The 22,860-nt window shown below is 22.2% G+C and overlaps 7 protein-coding genes across 7 annotated transcripts; 3 read left to right on the forward strand and 4 right to left on the reverse strand.

The window, feature by feature from the left end:
• Positions 1–850: 850 nt before the first annotated feature.
• Positions 851–4,045, reverse strand: PVVCY_1104330 (rhoptry protein RHOP148, putative; the record flags this gene model as incomplete). The annotated part of the gene is made up of 1 exon (XM_008625947.1): positions 851–4,045. The coding sequence occupies one exon, from the start codon at positions 4,043–4,045 to the stop codon at positions 851–853; it is 3,195 nt and encodes a 1,064-aa protein (XP_008624169.1).
• Positions 4,046–6,470: 2,425 nt separating this feature from the next.
• On the forward strand, positions 6,471–6,920 carry PVVCY_1104340 (nucleoside diphosphate kinase b, putative; the record flags this gene model as incomplete). The annotated part of the gene is made up of 1 exon (XM_008625946.1): positions 6,471–6,920. One exon carries the CDS (start codon positions 6,471–6,473, stop codon positions 6,918–6,920), a length of 450 nt encoding a protein of 149 aa, XP_008624168.1.
• Positions 6,921–8,109: 1,189 nt separating this feature from the next.
• PVVCY_1104350 (signal recognition particle receptor subunit alpha, putative) lies at positions 8,110–9,708 on the reverse strand (the record flags this gene model as incomplete). The annotated part of the gene is made up of 1 exon (XM_008625945.1): positions 8,110–9,708. The coding sequence occupies one exon, from the start codon at positions 9,706–9,708 to the stop codon at positions 8,110–8,112; it is 1,599 nt and encodes a 532-aa protein (XP_008624167.1).
• A 1,856-nt stretch (positions 9,709–11,564) lies between these two features.
• On the forward strand, positions 11,565–12,539 carry PVVCY_1104360 (conserved Plasmodium protein, unknown function; the record flags this gene model as incomplete). The annotated part of the gene is made up of 1 exon (XM_008625944.1): positions 11,565–12,539. The coding sequence occupies one exon, from the start codon at positions 11,565–11,567 to the stop codon at positions 12,537–12,539; it is 975 nt and encodes a 324-aa protein (XP_008624166.1).
• A 144-nt stretch (positions 12,540–12,683) lies between these two features.
• On the reverse strand, positions 12,684–14,932 carry PVVCY_1104370 (phosphatidylserine synthase, putative; the record flags this gene model as incomplete). The annotated part of the gene is made up of 11 exons (XM_008625943.2): positions 12,684–12,758; positions 12,859–12,982; positions 13,116–13,155; positions 13,253–13,419; positions 13,526–13,596; positions 13,683–13,760; positions 13,922–14,086; positions 14,184–14,291; positions 14,416–14,563; positions 14,742–14,834; positions 14,931–14,932. Coding segments are annotated over 11 exons (1,071 nt in total).
• A 3,449-nt stretch (positions 14,933–18,381) lies between these two features.
• PVVCY_1104380 (conserved Plasmodium protein, unknown function) lies at positions 18,382–20,633 on the forward strand (the record flags this gene model as incomplete). Its single annotated transcript, XM_008625942.2, has 4 exons — positions 18,382–18,421; positions 18,636–18,779; positions 19,063–20,235; positions 20,332–20,633. The coding sequence occupies 4 exons, from the start codon at positions 18,382–18,384 to the stop codon at positions 20,631–20,633; spliced, it is 1,659 nt and encodes a 552-aa protein (XP_008624164.2).
• Positions 20,634–21,846: 1,213 nt separating this feature from the next.
• PVVCY_1104390 (suppressor of kinetochore protein 1, putative) lies at positions 21,847–22,824 on the reverse strand (the record flags this gene model as incomplete). Its single annotated transcript, XM_008625940.2, has 5 exons — positions 21,847–21,882; positions 21,972–22,112; positions 22,206–22,271; positions 22,413–22,555; positions 22,722–22,824. The coding sequence occupies 5 exons, from the start codon at positions 22,822–22,824 to the stop codon at positions 21,847–21,849; spliced, it is 489 nt and encodes a 162-aa protein (XP_008624162.2).
• Between the last annotated feature and the right edge of the window lie 36 nt (positions 22,825–22,860).

Consider the following 22,860-nt stretch of genomic DNA (forward strand, 5'->3'; position numbering starts at 1 on the left):
AAGTCTATTTAGTCACAATCAATAAGTTATACTTTTCAAAATAATTTAAAAATTTAAAAAAATAAAATGACAGCATAAATAAAATATTGCATATTATGTGGTACATTATTTTATAAGGATTACCTAATTTGTTGAGTTGTAGAAATGGATATTATTTATTAGTAGTTGCCAATATCAATTCATATATTATTCTTATAAAAAATACATTCTATATGCCAAACCAAATAAAAGATTGTTGCAATATACCTACTTATGTGTGTCAAAACCGAATTATTTTGTACGTGGCAAAACCGAATTATTTTGTATGTTGCAAAAAATGTAGTTAGTTAGGTTTGACATTTTTTCTTTTTACAAATTTAGTGAGCTAAGTTTATTGAACAGTATAAAAAATGCATATGTATGGACATGGTAAATCAAAAAAAAAACGCCAACATTTTTCATACTACACAAAATATGGATAAAAAAGCCATTGCTCATTTGTATAAATATATTGATCATTGAATTGGTAGTGAATTAATTTAGAGATAAATATTAATACGTTTTAAAAGGATGTATGACATTATGAAATTAATTAAAAAAAATGTAAAGCCAAATATAAAATGCGCACACGTATATACACACATATTTATATGGGAATGAATTATAAACTTGTCATAATTATTGAAACGATGAAAAAGCCAGTTTATTTTTCCTCACAAGGAAAACACCAAAAAATGCGCCAAAACAAAAAATTAAGGTTTAAAAGGTTAAGGCATAAAAATAAGGCATAAAAATACGGCATAAAAATATGGCATAAAAATATGGCATAAAAATATGGCATAAAAATATGGCATAAAAATAAGGCTAAGAATTACGACTTAAAAAATTCTTCTAATATATGGCCAACAGTATTAGGATAAGACAAATGGGATGCAAAATAAAGATGTAAACATTTTAATGTCAAAAAGTTGAGTATCCCTCCAATTCCTTTTATTCTCAATGTATTAATTTTTCGAAGTATTTCTGAAATAGTATTTATATCAATTTGATATATTTGTAAAAATATATTTAATATATTAGGTTGTATTTGAAAAGGGTTAATATATGTACCTATTGTTATATCTTCTATATTTTTATTATCTTGATATTGTTTTAAAAATATATCAGAATTTAAAAAAAACATATAAAAAAATAATAAAATTTTTTTATTAATATGTCTTAATCTTATAATAATATATTTTAAATGATCATAAATTAAAAAATGTCGTAATAAATTAAATTCTTCATTTTTTTGATTTATAAGATTTTCAATATTTTTTATAATATTTACTTTTTCTAAATGGGATATATATCCACATATATTTTTATTAACTAGCCAATAAATTGTTGGAAATGGTCTAATATGTTTAAGTAAAATTATTTCATTTTCAATTTCTGTTTTATTTTTGATACATTTTATTTCTTCTTCATATTCTTCATCTTCTCCATCATCATTTTGATTTTTATTATTTTTTGTTTTATATTTTATATCTTCATTTTGCATTTTATAATTTAAACATGTGGAGTCTTGGCTAGTTAAACTCACTTCAGTATTACTTGTTAATGTACTAGCATTCATTAAAGTATATTCAAAACTATTTGATACATTTTCAACTTTTATTATTTCATCATGGGTAGTGTAACCACTTTCATAATTTGTAGTACCATATTTTGTTGTACTCTCTAAAACATCATTAGTATCACTAAACTTATCTTGTATATAAGTTTGAGGATTTGAAATGTTTGATAATATACCTGAACTTATTTTTTCATTTAAAAACTGTTTTGGGCTATAATTATTTGAATTATGAAGTTGCTCGTTTTTTTGATTGATCGGTTTTATGATTGTGTTAAAATCTGGGGTTTGACTTTTTTCTGATGTTATAGGAGAGAATATAGTTTTACTGTCTTTAATTTTTTTGATAATAAATTTGTAAAAATTATGATCTATTTTATTTTCAAAGATCATTAGAAAAATAAAATAATCGATTGTTAGTTCATCATAGTTAGGATCATTTTCCATGCTCATATCTTCTGATTGTTTAATTTGATTTTGTTTAAAATTTTTAAACAAATTTGAAAGTGGAGTTTTTTGTGAGTATAAAAATCGATTAATAAAATATAAAACATAAACCCTTTTTTGTTCATCTAATATTTCTAATATATTTTCTTTTTTTCTTTTTTTATAAATATATTTTTTTTTATAATTTTTTTTATGATTATTTTCATTTTTATGTAATTCTTGTTTATATAAGTCGTTGAGGAAAACTGTCCTTACGATATCTACTGATTGAGAATTACTAAAACATAAATTTATAAGATCATATATATTTCTTTCTTTATAATTATATTTAGTTAATTTAAAAGATTTACATATATTTTTAAATATTTGATTACTATCAAAATTTATAAAAAATGGGGAAATATTAATAGTTCCGATATTTTTTTTTAACATCATTTTTATTTTTCTTAATCCGTTTGGATCCCGATTTAAAATGTTGTGGATTTGAGAGAAGTGACTAAAACATAATGTGACATCACAGTATGGACTATTTACAATAGTTATACTATTTTCTCTGTTCCCATTGTTAATAATATTGTTACTGTTATTTGTTTTATTATATATGTTTGAGTTATATTTCGGTAGCTTAAAAGATGTGTATTGATTTTTCATTTTCACATTATTGTTATTTTGTCTTACTATTTCCCTTTTGCTATCCCAATTATTTTTTACGTGATCTCCATAATTTGTATTAAAATTTGTGTCGGAACTTTTAGCAAAATTTCTTTCAAAGCTTTTTTCAAAATTTTTGTCAAAACTTTTTTCAAAAGATTTTTCATAATATTGTGGACATGCTTGATCACATTTTTCAGAACCTTCTACACTTTTTTCAAACTTCTTAGGATAATCATTTTCAGTCTCAGATTCTTTATGCTCAACATATACGCTATCACTATAGTGACTTAAAGATGATTCACTTTCTGACATTGTACAGGGTACATAAAATAAATCATTGGGGGTAGTAGGATTACAGTTGTTATTGCATATATTGCTTTGTTCACCAATTTTTAAGGGGGATGGTATTTCCGAGAAGTCAGAAAGGGATTTATCTGTTTCAGTAAATGTATTTTTTGTATTTAATATATTTTCTGATGTATTAATGTCTGTTCCATTGGTTGTTATATTTGAGTTTGTGGCAGTGGCTACATTATTTGAAATAAAACTTGATGATAAGATTTGATTTTGTCCCGATTTTATATCATGACAATTACATGAATTTCTAAAAAGTTTATTTAAAATTTCTGAATCACTATTATATACATTTGTATGTGATTGCATTAGTTCATTTTTAATTCGTCGTGTTTTTTTTCTTTTTTTTTTTTTATTATTATTTTTATCAAATTTTACAAAACATAAATTAATATTTAATGGTTCTTTTATAAAAGCATCAAGACAAAGATCATTTTTTATATAATCAATTACTTTTTCATTTTTAGGAAATTTAAATATTTTGAATAATGTAGTATTACACAAGTCTTTTGAAAACATTGAATCATTTGAATAGAGTGCATTTTTTCTTTTCTTTTTAATGTCACAATTGTTTTCATTTTTTTTTTCTAGATCACTTTCGTGTACATTACAATTACTTAAATTGGAACTCCCGCATAGGCAATTTGGTGAATTACTACAGGTAGAAAATCCAGTGGTAATATTATTATTTTCATTTGTATAGTTTGAAAAATTGTGATTATATGTATTTGACTTTGGCTTGTTATTTTTTTTATATAAATTTTTTGAATTACAGAAAAATTTGTTATATACTTTATGGTTTTCAAAAAAAATATTTTTTGATTCTTGGATGTTAATTATTTTATATGAATTAACAATATTTATTAATATTTCATAAGATTTTTCATTATATATTTTAATATCATTAGTAATTATAAATTTGAAAATACAAAACAAATCTAACTTTCTTAGAAAATCGAGTTGAATTTTAACTTGATCTGTCGATATGTCTTCCATTTTTATTTCTCTTTATACCTATAACTACTTTATATTGTGTGATAGTACATACTAATACACACATAAACCTTTATCCTATATATCCTTATTGAGAAGAGTATAAGTAATAAAACGCATAGATATGTATATGTATGTATATGTGGGTATACTATGCCCGGATACCTACAATTATATGCATACTGGTAATTAATCGTGTTACTATAATTCATAAATACATTTTTATCAAATATTTTGTCCACCGTTTTTAATTTTTATACAGTTTTATTTATTCTATATTACTATATACTTAGTATTTATTCATTTAGTGTTTTTTATTATTATTTTTTATTTACAGGTATATAGATTTGTTAGGGGAATATTATTTTATATACTATGAGATCACGACAGCTTAAATATATTAATGTGGACGTATCATACTAATTTAAAAAAATATATCATTTCAAAATATAAAATAAAAAGAAATTATTAAAAATATTTGAAATATTTGAAATAAATAAAACATGTATAATGATAGTGATAATGGAAAATTCCCCTCTTTATATTTTGTAAAATTTATAATTTTTTGTAAAAATATTAATATATGTATATATATAATTTATTTGAAACGACGGCAATTTTTCCAATTTTTTTTTTTTATTTTTTATACCCGATGGTATTATATATAAAATAGTGTATACCCCTGTATATCTACGCATTATATATTTTTAGAATATATAAATATAGATATTTTTTAATTATATATATAGTTTTTATTTTCCGTAATATTTATAGAATAAAAAAATAATAAAACTTTAGTGCAAAAACATATTAGTGAATAATATAGGACTTTAGTTAATATACTAAAATATATATTGCATTTTTATTCTTTTTAATTTTTCACGAATAAGCCATGTGATAATATATAAATATGATGAAGTATATGCCCACATATGTATTTGTTTATACGTTGGCTTAAATGTATAACCTTATTATGTTTTCCCTATGCTTATAGTAAAATAGGCTAATTTGTACAGGCTTGTGTCAAATTAGTATGCATAATGCTGGTCATTTTAAACTGTATATATATGTATATAATAGTAGTAGAAACATCATGGTTTGCAAATATAAGCGACACTGTTGTGATGGGCTTGTAGGTATATGAACTTATCCATATGCAATAATAAATACAAATAGTTGATCATTCCCTCTCAAATAGTATATATTTCTATGCATTTACATAATCCATTTTTATGTTAAAAGGATTAGGAATAAATTCCATTTTCATATTCTTTTCACTAAATATATAGACAATTGTATTTAATATTACAACATATGAATGGCAATATTGTTTATTTAAAAAAAAGGGATATATAAACAAATTGAAAAAAAAAAAATTGGGAGTTTACACATTTATTAGCGTCTTATAATTGAGAACAATGAAAATATGAAAAATATTTTTTAAATGTCCTGAAAATAAAAATGCACATTTCTTTATGCATAAGTTGAAATAATTAAATTTTACCGAATAAGTGTAAAATTATATTGTATATAGATTAATGAGGTAATTGGGCTTATGATAAAAATATTATTACAAGGTTTAAATAGGGGTAGAGAAAAAAATATAAAAAAAATGAAATCATAGAAATAATAAGCATTTGCCATTCACTAGGTTTGTATTTAAAAATAATAATTAAAAATGGGTATTACTAAAATGTGAATGAAAAAAATAGTGATATAATATTGATAATAATGAATTATGTGTAGCTTGTAAATAAACAATACCATTGTTTTATCTAAGCTTTTAAGGTGACCTTGTGCTTTTTTTTTCTATTTACTTATTAAGGGTAGAGAAAAAAAAAATAAAAGTAAAAAAGGAATAAACAATTTTTGATTTGCAGTGCGTATGTTATAGTATATCATAGAGATTATTTTGGTATAGTAAATATCGGAATAAAAATCAAAAAAAGATAAAATATTTAAATATATTGAAATAATAAAATAAATGTTTATACAAATTAAATTTGCTATCTTAAGAACCATATGTATTATTTTTTGTAAGCTAAACATCATTGGAAATATTAATAAAATAAATATACAATATTGTAAAAAGGTAAGAATTTGAATAAAAACACAAAATAATTATGTTTTATAATTTAAGAAAATAAATAAAACACACTTAAAAAATATAGGCTTGTATTTATATATACATGTTATACCATATCTCATATTATTATCATATTTTTTCATTATAATAATTTAGATCACTATAGTTTTAATTATTATATATCATATGAGCATATCTTTAACATATATATATGTAAACATTTAATTTCACTTTTATTAGACCTTTTATGGGAATATAAAAAACGCACACAAAAGTGATAATATTTACACACACTATAAATACAAAATAAGAATAGATAGCTATTAAGTTATATTGTGAAAAATGGAAAAAAGTTTTATTATGGTTAAGCCTGATGGCGTCCAAAGAGGATTAGTTGGTGTAGTAATTAAACGCTTTGAAAGGAGGGGATATAAATTGATAGCAATAAAAATAGTAAATCCTACTGAAGAAATATTAAAAGAACATTACAAAGAGTTATCTGAGCAATCATTTTTCCAAAAGCTTGTGGATTATATAAGTAAAGGACCAGTTGTAGCTATGGTATGGGAGGGAATGGATATAGTTAAGCAAGGAAGAAAAATAATTGGTGAAACAAATCCATTAAATAGTAGTGTAGGAACAATTCGAGGTGATTTTTGTTTAGAAGTTAGTAGAAATGCTGTACATGGTAGTGATTCAGTTGCTTCAGCAAATAGAGAAATTAATATATGGTTTAAGGCTGAAGAATTAATTCAATGGAAAAGCCACTCTAATGATTGGGTGTATGCATAATTATTTTATTTAAAAAAAAAAAAAAAAGTATTGAAAAAAAAAAAAACTTTTTTTTTTTTTTTAAACAATGTTTATCTCCTAATAGGTTATTATTTCCACATAATGCATGTTTTCATTGAATATTACATGTGTTTATATAACCTTGTGTGAATGAATATAATACCTTTTTGTTCCCTTTTTATCACTATAATTGTATATTAATTTATTGTAATAATAATAAGGAAGTTGCATAATAAATTAATATATGGCTAGCTAGTTTTTTAGCTAGCTACTTTTGTTTTCTGTCCTCATAATAGGAACACACTAAATAAAACGAATAAAAAGAATAAAAAACAAATAAAACATTAAATTATTCAATTTATTTTTCAATATAAGAACCTTTATGCAAAAAAATAGTTATAATAAGATTTAAAAAATGTAAGAATAATACGACAAGCGAATATTTTTCATATTAATTGGCTTTAAATGTGTGTGCATATTCTTCTACCTATCTATATTTTCCTTTATATATAATATAATGTCTATTCACTTGGAATAATAGAAAACTGAATTACTTGGTAGAATTTGAAAAGGAAATTAAGTTTGCCTTAGTTTAACAAGTTATATATATGTGGGTAAAGGAAAATACCCAACATATTTGGAGGGATGTAATTCTAAAATATATAAAACAAGGAATTAAACTAGAGTAGTGTTATTATGCATGAATATTAACATATAAAAAGGGTAAAAAATAAATATGTAATAAAAAAAAATAAAATTGAAAAAAACATACCCGATATAGGTATTTTATTCCCCGAAAACTAATCATGGTAAGTTTTATAAAGAATATGAGCAATCTCAAATTAAAATTATGTATCTACATATATATTTATGCATATTTATAAGAATATGTTTATATTTAATTATTTATGTGAAAAAAATATATGCAGATTTTAAAATGGGGATCAAGGAAAATTTACAAACAAGCTTAAAGTGTACATATATAGTCGTATAAATAATGTACAATATATAGTACATATTTTTCGAATAAATTTTTGAAAAATTAAGATATTCACAAAAATAAAAATTATTATTAGTCAATTTAAGCTATGAATATTCTTCACAATATACGATATATTGGAAGTGATCACATTGATATTATAAAATATAATATTTGATTGGAATATTTATTGATTGTCTTTCTCCTTATCTAACTTAGTGCTTTGACAACCATATTGACATTAAATTTTTTCAAATGTGTATATTTTTGTCCGACACCAACAAAAACAATGGGTCTTCCAGTGAGATACACCATAGAAAGGGCTGTACCTACTTTATCGTCGACAGTATCAAATTTTGTAAGGATGATACCATCTATGGTTCTTTTATTTGTATCACATGTAGCATCTATTAATGTTTGATTAAATTTTTTAAGTTGATCAATAGCATCATTTCCTACTAATGCTTCTCCAACAAAAAGTATTAAATCTGGATTATTTATTAAAATTAATTTTCCTAAAGATCTCATTAATGGTTCATTATCTTGCATTCTTCCAGCTGTATCTATTAAAATTACATCATACTTTTCTTTTTTTGCGTAAGAAATAGCATCTTTAGCAATAGCAGCTGCATTTTTTCCATATCCTTTTTCAAATAGATGAACATCTAAACATTGTGCATGTATTCTTAATTGCTCAATTGCACCTGCTCTAAATGTATCACAAGCTGCAATCATAATTTTAAGATTACCTTTTGTTTTTAAATAGTAACAAACTTTTGCTAGATTTGTAGATTTACCAACCCCATTTACACCTAAAAAGCAAATGGAATATAATTTTCCTAAAGATTTTGCTTCTAAAGCTGATCTAAGTACATCTACTGAATCTTTAGGTATTAAAATAGATTGAAGAGTATCTGAAAATATAGTAGAAACAGTTTTTTTAACATTCAAAGAAAATATAGTTTTTTTTTTTCCTATTAATTTTTCTTTCATATTTTCAATTAAAACATCACATATTCCAACAGCTACATTTTTTGAAAGTAATTTAGTTTTAATATCTTGTAAAATTTGTTCAATATCACTTTCTTCAATAGTATTATTAGACGAAAACATTTTAAAAATAGAATCATTTAATTGACTCATAATATTATTTTTATTTTCACCTGTTGATGAATCACTTGAATCATCAAACTCTTCATCAAATTTAACAATTTCATTTGGATTATTTTTATTTTCATTTTTTGATGAATAATCTAATTTATCAATATCTTTTTTTGTTATTTTTTTATTTAATTCCCATTCTCTTGCATTTTTTTTTGTTTTATTTTTTTTATTATCACGTTTTCCACTTGCTTCAGAATCATTTTCTTCATTACCTTCTCCTCCTTCACTTTTATTATTGGAACTATTTTTAGTACCCGAATCAGTAGTTGATCTTTCCATTGCTTTGTCTGATTCTTCTAATATTTTTAAAAATTGTTTATCAAAATTAATTGGCAAATCATGGTCAAACACATTAAAATTTTTTGGAATTAATTTTACAAAATGTTTTTTAATTTTATTAAATAAGTTGTCAAGATATGCAGAATTTTGAATTCCTTGATATACAATCAATATTACAATGTCTAAATCGTTTACATATTTCCATTTTGAATAATATTTATTATATTTATTACTAAATTCTTCATGTTGGCCTTCTATTAAACCTGTTTTTATAATTGTCCTTATAATATTATCTTCAATTTCATAAAAGTTGTATGACCACAACACAATCCCTCCTTTATTAAAAATGTTTACTACGTCGATCATTTTTGTCTTTCCTAGAAAAGAAAAAACTGATCATTACAAAATAGGACAAGCCAAGCAAAATCAAAGTAAAAAAATATTAGAGGATACTAGTTCGTAATATATATTTTACTTTGATTTTATTTTTTTATTATCTTTTTAGCTATATGTCAGCAAGAGGAACATGCTTCGAATCGAATGTGAAATTAAATAAAATCAAGCAGGTCACACATACTCACATAGCTTATACTATATATAATAATATGTAAAAATAAAATAATACATCATTATTTAAGTATATGCGAATATAAAAATTTACACAAACGGGTATATATATATAACACATACATATATTTTCATATTGTTTACCCAAAATTGTATTTTAAAACATAAGCTTGTTCTGTTAAGGTACCAATACAATATATATATTTTTTTTTTATTTTAAAAATATTTTTCGATTGTATAAAAATTATGAATAAATTGATATACATATAATAGCATAAATATAATATGCATGTGTTTAAAAAAATGTGTAAAGGTGAAAAAATATATTTAAAATGGTATATATGATATGCTTATTTGTATGTGCTGGGGATTACCAAAAAAATTATATATTGGATGTGAAGGGATATACACTATTTAACAACTTATGGGCGTAAATAATGAGCAATCAAAAGCGTTCAATAGTGTTAAGAATATAATTATATATGCAAAAAATATATTATAATATATATATATATATATATATATATATATATATATAATTAAAAACAAAAAAAATTAATAAAGCGATAAAGTTGATAATAAATATATGAAAATTATAGCTCGCATAAAATTACATTTATTTCGAATATCTTGTATAAAAATTAACAAAAAATAAGGGGTATAAAATGATCAAATAAAGTAAAAGTAAATGAGGTAATAGTAAAAAAATAAAAAGTAAAAAATTGGGAGGTCTATTTTATGAATAATTGTCACATATTTTTTCTTTATACATTATTATAATAATTTAAAACAAGAAAAATAAACGAATAAAGGGAATAGGAAATAAATAAATCCATTCAAAATAAAATAAATAATATGCGTATGGAAAACAAATAAGTAAAATTGGAAAAAATATGAAAATGGCTAAAATAAAATATTGTAAATTTGTATATTAAAACTGGATATTACTATATTTTGTTGTTTTAATCTACTTGCTTTTTATATAGGGAACTAAAAATATGGAAATAAAAGAGAATAGTAAAGGCGTGCATATATATATGTAGTATATATGCGTGGCATAGATAAATATGTATTATTATGAATATTTTTTTATATAATGTCCCCCGATTTATTTAACCATAAGTCACATTTATATTATGCTTAAAAATAATTTTTAATTTTCTACTATTAGATAGGTATATTATTAATCATTTAAGAAAAATGTAAATCCATTATGAATTTTTTCTTAGCTGATTTATTTATATGCTTGTAAATATTCTTATAAAATGATATATTATTTTTTAAAATTGTTAACAAAAAAATATATGTAAAACATGCTATTTCAAATTAGGCTATTTTGACCTTAATGGTTAATTATAAATTGTTTCAAACGGGTTTGAAAAATTGCTATATTTTCTATATACGAAAAATATGCGAGATATAACTTTCCTATAATATCAGATATTCAACCATACTTGCATTTATATATATATAATACATATTCATAAAGTATATATATATATTTTTTTGTCAAGACCATGGTGTAATAAATATAAGAGACTGGGACTACAAGTTCAGGATGTCTCCTTTAAATGATTAGCCTGTGGCTGGATTTATATGCATATGGAATGTATAAAAGATTTCAAATTTTGTTTTGTTTTGTTTTTATCATAAAAATGGGGACACTTATAGAGGATTTGTTAGCAAGTGCTAATAAAAAATTGTTACAAAAAATGGTGATATCGTCTGGAAAAACAAAAAATATTGATTTAGTATATGGACAAGATATAATCAAAATATATTTAAAAAAATATGTAGAGTTATGTAATAAATTTATAGAATTATTTACACAATTATGTGAATTAATTAAAAAATTAGATAATAATTTAGGAGAATATAATTTACAACCTTTTGATATGGAAATGGAAAATTATACATTAAATAGTCATAATTTTTTGGCGAAAAAAGAGAAGGAAAATTTTTTAAAAGAAACTCAAATAAATATAGAAAAAATAATAGGAGATATAAAATATAATATTTTAAATACTCGTGAATATATAAAAAAAGTAAAAGAATTATATTTGTTAATATATATATACATATATAATTTTTATTTTAATATAAATATGCTTGATGAGTATTTACAAAAAAACAGTATAAATAGCAATAATAATTACACACACAAAAAAGGTCAGACATATAATGATGTTGCCAATGTAGGGAATAGCAAAACAGGTTGTAAACATCCGCTTGTTGAAAAATTTATAAATTTAAATAATATATGTAATTTTGAATTTGCTGAATTTATTTCAAAAGATATATTTATTTCTTTATTTTATTCGGATAAAGATATTACAAAGATTTCTAAAAAATGTCTTTATTGGAAGGATAGTGAAAAAGACCATAGTGTTATTACTAATATTGGACATGATAATAGCATTATAATTTGTTTGAATGAAATATGTTTTTTTTTTTTTATGACAATTATTATATATTATATTGAAAATGATTTAAAGTTACGAATAAAAATGTTTATATCATTAATAAATAAGTTTCATAAAAATAAATTAAATTTAAAAAAATATAATTTAATACTTAAACATAATCCATATTTAAGTAAAATTAAAAAATTGACATACATATTTTTATAATAAAAATGGATATGCATTTTTTTTTTATTGTTATTTTTTTTTGTATTAAAACGCTAGTTAGGATATGCATATACACACATATTAAACAATTTTTTTTTTTAAATTAAAACAAATAGTAATTTATTATAAGAGATATTTAATAAATTACATAACATAATCGTTAATAAAAAGGAGAGAGTATATAGAAATTCCAGCTGTATACAAAGCCATGAAAATGGCCTACAAAGGTGAAAATAAATAAATAAGTATAATATGTTAGTAGCTATATATAAAAAAGTATAGAATGAATAATATGTGTGTGCATAAATCAATATCTTACATTTATAATAGTCGTGTCGCTGTTGTCAGACACCAAAACATGCATCCATCTTAAAGAATAAATAATTTCAATTACTACTATACTGGTTAAAACTATGACGGGAGATAGCCATTTTATGGTTGGCCTATAAAAAATTAATAAAAATAAATAATAATAGTAGTGTAGTAAGAATATAAATAAAGGGGAATGACATAAAAATACAACTATAGGATAAAAGATCTTTAAGCAATATGCATGTGTGTATAATATTATCTTACTTATTAACAAAAGCTTTATGAAGCTCATATGAGCAAACCACTAAAAAAAAAAATATATATATAATATATCAGTTATATATATAAGCATATAGAGATATATACAATTTTATTTATGGTTTATATTGCTCAAAACATACATGCAAAAAATCCTATAATAAATTCTCTATATAACAATAAAGGTTCTTCAACAGGTATTTGTATTATGGCCTTTAACGTAAATATAGTTAAATCAGCAAGGGGCATCAAAAAGCATGAAAAAATAAAAACTGCAAAGGTATTACTATTAACGAAAACCGATCTAATTCTGAAAAAAAAAAAAAAAACTTTTATATAATACCTTCCAAATATAGGTAAATTATGACGGTTTGGTGAAATGTTTTTTATATATGAACATTCATATATATTATTACAATTTATCTAATTTTGGAAAGATGATATTCTTTTTTTGTGTTTTTGGGCCAGGCAACTCCCATTTATACAACTATAAAAAAATAAATAAATTACACACATATAGTGGTATTTATAATAAGTTATGCATAGTATATGAATATATTTTTTTCTACTAACTTCTATTTTGAAATATTTCATAATCCACAGACTCGACACAATTCCAAATAAATTGCATATCAGAAGATCTAGCAAGATCTGCAAAAAGTAAATTGTATGTGCATACAATGTTTTGTATAATATGTTGTGGTTATATATATATATATATGTATATATGATGAATTTTAAGAAATGATATGGTAGAATGGAGTGAAAAGGCTCATTCACAATATGTGTGCGTGAATATCTTTTGTACTTACATGATCCCACCAACATTCGTAAAAATTGGGAAGTATATGTCTTAATTTAAGTTCAATTAATTCAAATAAAACACTATTCACATTTAAATATAAAAAATTTCTGAGTATAAATCCTTTGCCAGCCCATCCAAATATGTGTGCCACTACAAATATATCAATTTTTTCCTTTAAAAAAAATAAATATACATTAATGTTAGGATAATAATATTATCATTTTTATGGATTTATATATTCATATTTATTTTTTGCTTTTTTGGAGTACATAAATGTTTTCCAGTGAATTACAATTTTCCATATATGTGCGCTCGATTTTGGAAAAACGCATATTTGGCTTGACATATTTAAGGACTATTTGAAGCTCATTGATTGACTAAGTAGCAAAAAAAAAAATAGTAATTTTGTATAAGAGTAATAACAGTGTGATAATAATATTTATGGTACTTCTAGAAATGTATATTTATATGTTATCTTTTTATTATTTATTTTTATCTTACAAAATAATGAATAAATAATGATGTTGCAAAGTATAAGGATGCAAATAGATATATTAGAATTTTAAAAGACTCCCTCTTTATGTTAGTAACATGTTGGGCCATAAACCAAAATATTGAAAAAAAATTCAGAACAAAAACAATTGTCGATCTGAAAAAGGTTAAAATTGTTATATATATATATATATATATATATATATCATTTTTTTTGCATGCATACACAAGATTAGTAAAAGTTGAATTAGACATATCATGGAAATACTATGGATCATATTTCCTCTCTTTCTATATATGTTCATGTCTTATTAATAAGTATAACATAATCTTACATTATTATTCGTGTTTTAAAATCAAGGTGGAAGGTCGCAAATGACAATAGTAAAGATCCCAATCCCAAAATCGCTACTGAGCAGTCTTTTATCCTATTATGAAAAATGAATATAATAATTAATATGGAAAAATATGTATTTGGATATGTATGTAAATATTTATTATTTTTTTTTTATATTTTATTTTACATTTTTTTAATTTTCTTCTAATTAAAGTGTTCAACACCAATAATTATTAATCAGTCTTATTACTGTATGGAATTTATTCTGTATATTACGTAATGCCACATGTGTTTCATATTTATATATATGAAAAAATAAACAAGTTGTATTTGTGGTTATACTTATATATACACATTTATAAGAGCATTTTCCAAAAATGAAATATATTATTTTATAAAAAATTAGTGTAAATATATGTAATTTAAAAATATAAAGTAGTTATAATTAGCTTGTAAAAATAATGTACCTTTTATTTTGGTAAGCAGATTGCTTTAGAATACAAATCGAACTATAATATAAAATTTGTCATAGCGAAAAAAACTAAAATATGCAATCTTAAAGCTAAATAAATATATAAACTAGTAAATATGATGATATATAATACAAATGTAATTACAACATGTATACACACATATATATATATAATGAATAAAATAAAGAAAAATTAGTTATCCTTTACACTAATATTTATAAATAATTAAGTTTACATATTTTATAAGAAAACCATTAAAAATGTTTATATGAAATATTGTTACAATTTTTGTTATGTATATGTGTATAATAAATAATAAAAATAAACAAGTAACAAAACAAATATACACTTGTTCTAATACAACACATTATTAAAAATAATATAATATGTATATGGTATATATATGTGTATATTTATAATAAATTAACTAACTAAACGAATATTATATACAATACACAAAAATAAAATAACCAATATTAATTCCCTAGGTATACTAAGATTGTAACATTATATATGAAACTATCATGTCAAATAAGTATAATAAAAAATGAAAAAAATACATTAAAAAAAATGCATTAAAAAAAATAATTTGATTGAATAAATACTGTTTTTAATATATATTTCTTTATCAACTATTTTGGTGAATATTTTGATATTATAAAAAAATTTAATGAAAATTTTATACTGGAAATATAAATAATATTTACATGTAACAATGAATAAATTTATTATACAATATCATATTTGTATGATTTCCTGTTACTATAACAAATATGATCCATTTTTAATATAACTATTTTATTTACGCATTTACAAAGGATATGCCATTTTTCTTTTGTTTCTTAAAATAAGGAGAAAAAGAGACTAACTAAATTTTATTATTTTTTTTTTTTTTTAAGAAAACATCTTTATACAATGAATTGTAGAGTTGTCATAATTAATATGTTGTATATATAAAAATAATTTTTATTAAATCGATTATATACCTTAAGATAAATACAATAAATACATAAAAACATAAATAATAAAAATATTCATACAAAAACAATGATATACTATTATCATAAAATGGAAAATTTATAATATACGTTATTTGTGAATGGTAGTATTTGAAAATACTTTATAAGCATAAACGCTTTTTGAATATTAAAATGTATTTAAAAAAACATGTTTAAATATATTTTTTACAACAAATAAAGTTACATATATATGAAGTAGCAATATGTATGTTGTATATATGATAAATTACTAAAAAAAATGCATTCTTTTCTATAAACATCCCAAGAATTGGTCAGACATAAGTTTATAAATATATGTAAGAATTAATAGTGGGAAAGTTTATAAAAACGAGTTTCATTTTCTTGTTTTGAGGAAACTATTCTAGAATACAGACTCATAGGTTTAATGTATCGAATTGTTTTTTTTTTGTTTTGGATATGCATTCTTATGAGCATTAAGAATACCATATTTTGCATTATATGTATGTAATAGAATAGTGATGACTTCATATAGTCATGAGGTTTGTGTATATATCCCTATAATATATTTATACAACAAATGTGTGTAAATGCTAAAATGGTTGCCTTAAATTAGTAATAAGCTTTTCACAGTTTATATTGCTATATGACTAAGAAATGGCAATTAATCAGATATACATTTTCCTACTAATGTGTATATCCGTTTTTTTCTCTTTGTGTTGTACTGTTCAAATATTTTGAAAAAAAATACATATATATAAACAAAATGATGGATATAGAATGGGATAAAAAAAAATAATTAAAAATATTATTAAAAATTTGTGTAATTTGTTAACAGGTGAATAGCATATTATTTCATTATCCAATGATATATAAATTGTATTACAATTTTTTATGGAAATAGCTGGTAACAGTTTTACAATTTTCATATTTCTCATTAATATTGTGTGCACATGTTTTATTTATAAATATATTTTATTATAAATAATTACACACATATATGTAATAACCCTATAATCCCTTTATAAGGTTATATAGAAAATAATTTAAATTTCCATGATATATATAATAATTTAATTTTTAATAAGAAAGCCAATTTGTAAGTAATAAAAAAAATTGGGTGATAAACTATATTTTTATGTAGTTGTTTTGATATATTAAATGATTGTATATTTAATACACCCTACCACATAATTAATTATACATTTTTTACATTTTTTTACATTTTTTTATGCTTTGTTTTTTCCTCACATGCTTCCCAAACGCATTTATATTTTTTGAACTTATATATAATTCTTTCACATTTTTATATATAATAATTTTTACAAATATTAAGATATATTTAGCATAACATACGGAATATATTTTTTTTGTGCAATCTTTACCGTCCTAAAAAAGGTGTTTTACTAATATATAAAAATATAAATATATTTATATGTAAGCAATATTTCATATAAATAAATATATGTATGTTCTATATATATGGCCTGGCCATACACAAATAATATGCTCATAATATTAACGTCATATTTATTTTTTTTCATTATTAAACTGTTGAGGATATGTATGTATATATGTAATAAAATTCATACTTGCCAAGAAAATATTAAGTGTAAATTACATACTTGCATTTATATATTTTTTTAAAACGATAATTAATTTTTTTTTCTCTGATATATATGATGCATAATATTGTTCCTACATATTTGACATTCACAAACGTCCCCCTTTTTTACGCATTATACATAATAATAATATTATATAGGGATAGATATAATTATGCATGTATATATTATAGTAATATATTGAAGGTGAATTAAATTTTAATATATATATTATTATATATACCTAAAGCTTGTACATATTAAGAACGCATATATTTTACATTGCATATTCATTTCTCCATTTCTTATGCATATAAGATTTACTTTGGCCATATTAAAATAATTCCGTTTTTAACAATTAATAGATTTTATATATTATTATAAATATTATTTATTAATTTTTTATGTATATATTTATTAAGCTTATATAAAATATATTATATATATATTTTACATTTTTTATATATTTTCTTTCATCCCTTTTCTTATAATATTCTTAATATTAATATATATTTAATATAGTTTAAAACACAAAAAGAGTAAAATAAAAATTATGAAATTATAAAAGAACGATTTGTAAAAACATGGAAGATAAGGAAATAAATAATGAGAATAACATCAAAAGTAAGTTATTATATATATAATGTTTATAAATAGTATATATCCATTTGTTTGAACCTTATATAGAATATAATCTTCGTCTGGATTTCTTCCCAAACTCTATTGTATTTATGGTGTTGTGACGTATACACTTTTTTCTCCCAAGCAATATCTTTCTACATATATATCTATTTTAATTACAAAAATTCATTTTGATCCCTTTACTTCCTCTCTATAGGAGAAGTTAATAATGATGATACCATACAAAAAGAAGACGATGTAACAAAAAAAAAAACAGAAAATTCAGAAGAAAACGATCTTTCACTTGCAAAAAATGTTTCCTTAGGAAAGCATTTATTGATTGGAAATGCCGTGAAAAAAGGTAAATATAAAAAATAAAAAAATGAGAATATGTATTTTCATATATATACATATCCCTTCCTGAAAATAACTTTCTTTTTTCTTTGATCGATTATGTTTAATAAAAATTGTGCATTTTATAAATATTTTCTGGATGCTTTTTATTATTTTACAAGTGTAAATGCAAATTTGTTTGCGTGTGTATATGCATGTGTGTATGTTTTGTTAGTTTGCTTGTACCGTTTTACTATACATTTTTAATATTCTCACACAATTTTGTAATTATTTAAAAATGATACGTACAGGAATAAGTGTTAGTGTGAGGGGAAGAGCATCAAATGGTGGATTAAATTCAAAACAAGCGGGTTCAGCATGGAAAAGTAAAGATGATAAAACGGGGGATGATCAAGGAGAAGAGAAAGAGAAAAAAATTGATGATGAGTCATTTCCTGATTTATTAGAATCTACTGAAAAAATAAAAGCAGAATTAGTAAAAGATAAAGATAAAAAGAAAAAACAAATTAAAGATTTAAAAAAAGGAGAAGAAAATATGATGAATAATACATTTGAAAGTTTAGATAAAAATAAATTAAGTGATGGTATATTTGATAAGCAAAAAAAAATGGGAATGAATATGTTTGATGGGTTAAAAAAAAATGATAATAATCCAAAAAGATGGAATGATTATCAAACAAATGATGTGGATAAAAATAGTAATAATAATGTGAATGATAATGAAACAGTTACTGGATATATACTTCCAGGTTTTAAGGGAAAACATATGGTTGGTTTTAAATGCTTTTTAAAGAGAGGCATGCAAAATCCAACCCCTCCACCCCCATCTGTAGTATATGAAGAAGTATCTTACTTTAACAATTTAGAAAAAAATGGTATGCAAAAGAAATTTATAAAAATAAATAATCAAGTAGGACAACAAATGAATCAACCAATGAACAACATGCAAATGAATTCACCAATGAATAATAATAATATAAATAATATGATGAATATGCAAATGGGACCTCCTATGAATATGCAGATGAATTCACCCCAACAACGAAATAATCCAGGGGGAGGAATAAATAATAATGAAACAGATAATTTTAATCGAAGCAATAATAATAGTGGGAAATTTTCAAATGATCCTCAACATAATAATCAAAACAGATTTAACAATAATATGTTTAAAAATAATAATAATTTTAATAGAAATTCAAATTTTGGACAAAATAATAAAGGGGATGATAATAATATGGGTAATGGAAAAATAATGAATTCTGGAAGTATGCAAGGAAATAATTTAAATTATATGAAAAGAAATGATAAAAAAGAAGATAGAGGTTTTAAAAAAAAAGATATTGATGCTGAAGGAAATTGGAGGAATACTAGTATTAGTAATAGAAATGATACAAATAATGTAAATTCACCAAATACAAATAATAATGGAAATAATAGAATGATGAGGAATTTCGGAAATGGTAAGAATTTTAATATGGATATAAATTTTGTTAGTATAGAAAAAGATATAGAAAATAATAATGAACTTATTTTAAATTTTAATTTTCAATCTGTAGGTAATACACCTGGAAATAATAAAAATATGTTTAACAAAAATAACATGGGAAATCAAATGGGTAATAATGTTGGAGGAGGTCATGATTCATTTAATTATGGCTCTCACAATTTTTCTAACAATAATAATATAAATAATGAAAATATAAATGATAACCCAAATAATAATAAGTTTGATTATAATAAAAATGCATTCAACAATTTAAATGCAAATAACAAAAATATGAATTCATTGGATTCAAGAAAGGCTAGAATGAGAGATGTAAGAAATATGAATGGCAAAAATAAAGTTAATGATGGTTAAGGGAATATTTGGATGAACTACAATGGTAATGTAGAATTAAGGGGAAAAAAAAAGGGTATCATTTTTTTTTTTTTTTTTTTTTTCAAAATTGATATAAAGTTTTTATATAATTAAATTTATCCAACAGTTTTGATGACGCTGCTTGGAAAAACAGCTTTCAAAGAAACAGTTTCATTTGCATTTTGGAGTATATATCAATAAGGTTATCAAATTAATTAAAAATAATAAAATATACCATAGTATTTAAATTAAAGTAACTGTGATTAATTTTTTTTAGCCGAACAAGATATATTTGGAAAGAGTATATACATAAAATTGTTATTTATGTAAAAATTTATATGGAAAAAAATATATAGATATAGACTAGGTATAAGCATAGTTTTGCTATACATACAAAATATTTAATCGGTTTGTTGACCGATTTAATATAGTGGCACATTTCAGATTTTCTAATAATTTGTAAATATCGCTCGCGTCTGCATATAAATACAATATTTTTTTGTTATTTATAGAATTAATTTTTTAATTTTTTTTTTCATGCATATACATAATAATTGGAAATGTACATGCTTATGTGATATTTATAAGTATATATTATAGCCTAAAATAAGTGTATATACATATGTACATATTATATTTTTTTTTTCATTTATATATGAGTCAGCTTTTCCTATATACACATATTTTAGGAAAATATCACGCAGCATATATATGATGTAATATATATACTATTAGTAGTATATATTAAAAAAAATATATTAATTTATGTGTACATATTCTATATATACATACACATATATATATTATGAGCATTGCATTATTTAAAAGGCTCAATTAATAAACACTCCTATTAAATTACTAGGAAATTAATTTTTTTTTTTACCATATAAAATACAATATATATTACATGCATGTATATATATGCATATATTTATGAAAAATATCATCTGTATTTTAATACCCCTTTTTTTTTTATTTTATAATTTTTCCAAATATAATGCAGACACAAAAAATATTTATATATAAGTTTACTTTTAATTTTTTTTGAGGACATTATGTTCACTCACATATATTTATGTATATGTGTGTATTTAAAAAAAACGAATTAAAAATGTAAGTATATGAGTTTGTATATATACAACTGATATGCTTGGTAATAAATATTTAAAAACAAATTAGAATCCTCATTTATTTTAAATAAAAAAAGGTCCCTTCAAATGTCTCCACACCATTTGTTTTCTTCTCGTATCTAAAAAGGGGAATTAAAAAGGGTTGTAAATGCAATTTGTTTTTTTTTTTTTTTTTTTTTTATTTTTTTTACGAGGGTATAGCACATACCTGCATCTCTTCTTCTCTTGTAAAATCATTTACAATGTCAAACTCTGCTCGAATTTCTTCGGTTGTTTTATCTTTCATCATTGAAGCAATTTTTCCACAAGTTAGATCCAAGAGTGGCTTTATGTCTAGATAATTGGAAGCCTGAATTGGCAAGAGAAAATAATGTGGACATATATACATATTTTTATGTTTGATTTAAATTGTGGTGTGATATTTTTTATTATAGTTACTTACCTCTATAAGTTCGTAAAGGGTTTCTTTGTCTGTATTGACAAAATCATAGTCCCAAACCGAGACAACCTATTGTATTAAAAAAAATGTATATGCATATATGTAAAGGTATATATATGGGTGTGAGGAAAGGGCGTTTAAATATGTAGATAAATGGAAACATTACTATGCATGTTTATCATTTTTATTTTTTTTTAGTGGGATTATTACGTCTTGCAAATTTGATGTTATCAATGGTTTGGGTATTTCATCAGGTGGGTTATGGATATGATATTCCATATATTCAATTATTTTTTTTAAAATTTGTGTTTTTATATTTGGAAGGGGGATTGCATCTTCTTCTGAAGTCATAACTAATAATTGTAAACAGAAAACATAAAATGGTGAATTATAAAATATGTTGATTTAAAAATAAGGATGTGCATATTAGTAATTTCTCACTATTTCTCTCTATTTATATATATTTGTAACTATTTTAAAATTATTCATAGCTTTTATTTGATAGTTATAAATGCATACCTTCAAGTATATTAAATATTACTGTGGACATGGAAGCTGTGTATTTATCCACAATAAACTCATCCCCTTCAAAGCTTACCAGTTTGATTTTATCATTTTTCATTTTACTGAAAAATAGGAAAATGTTATATAAATATAT

Source organism: Plasmodium vinckei (assembly GCF_900681995.1).
Source record: "Plasmodium vinckei vinckei genome assembly, chromosome: PVVCY_11".
Taxonomy (NCBI): Eukaryota; Apicomplexa; class Aconoidasida; order Haemosporida; family Plasmodiidae; genus Plasmodium; species Plasmodium vinckei.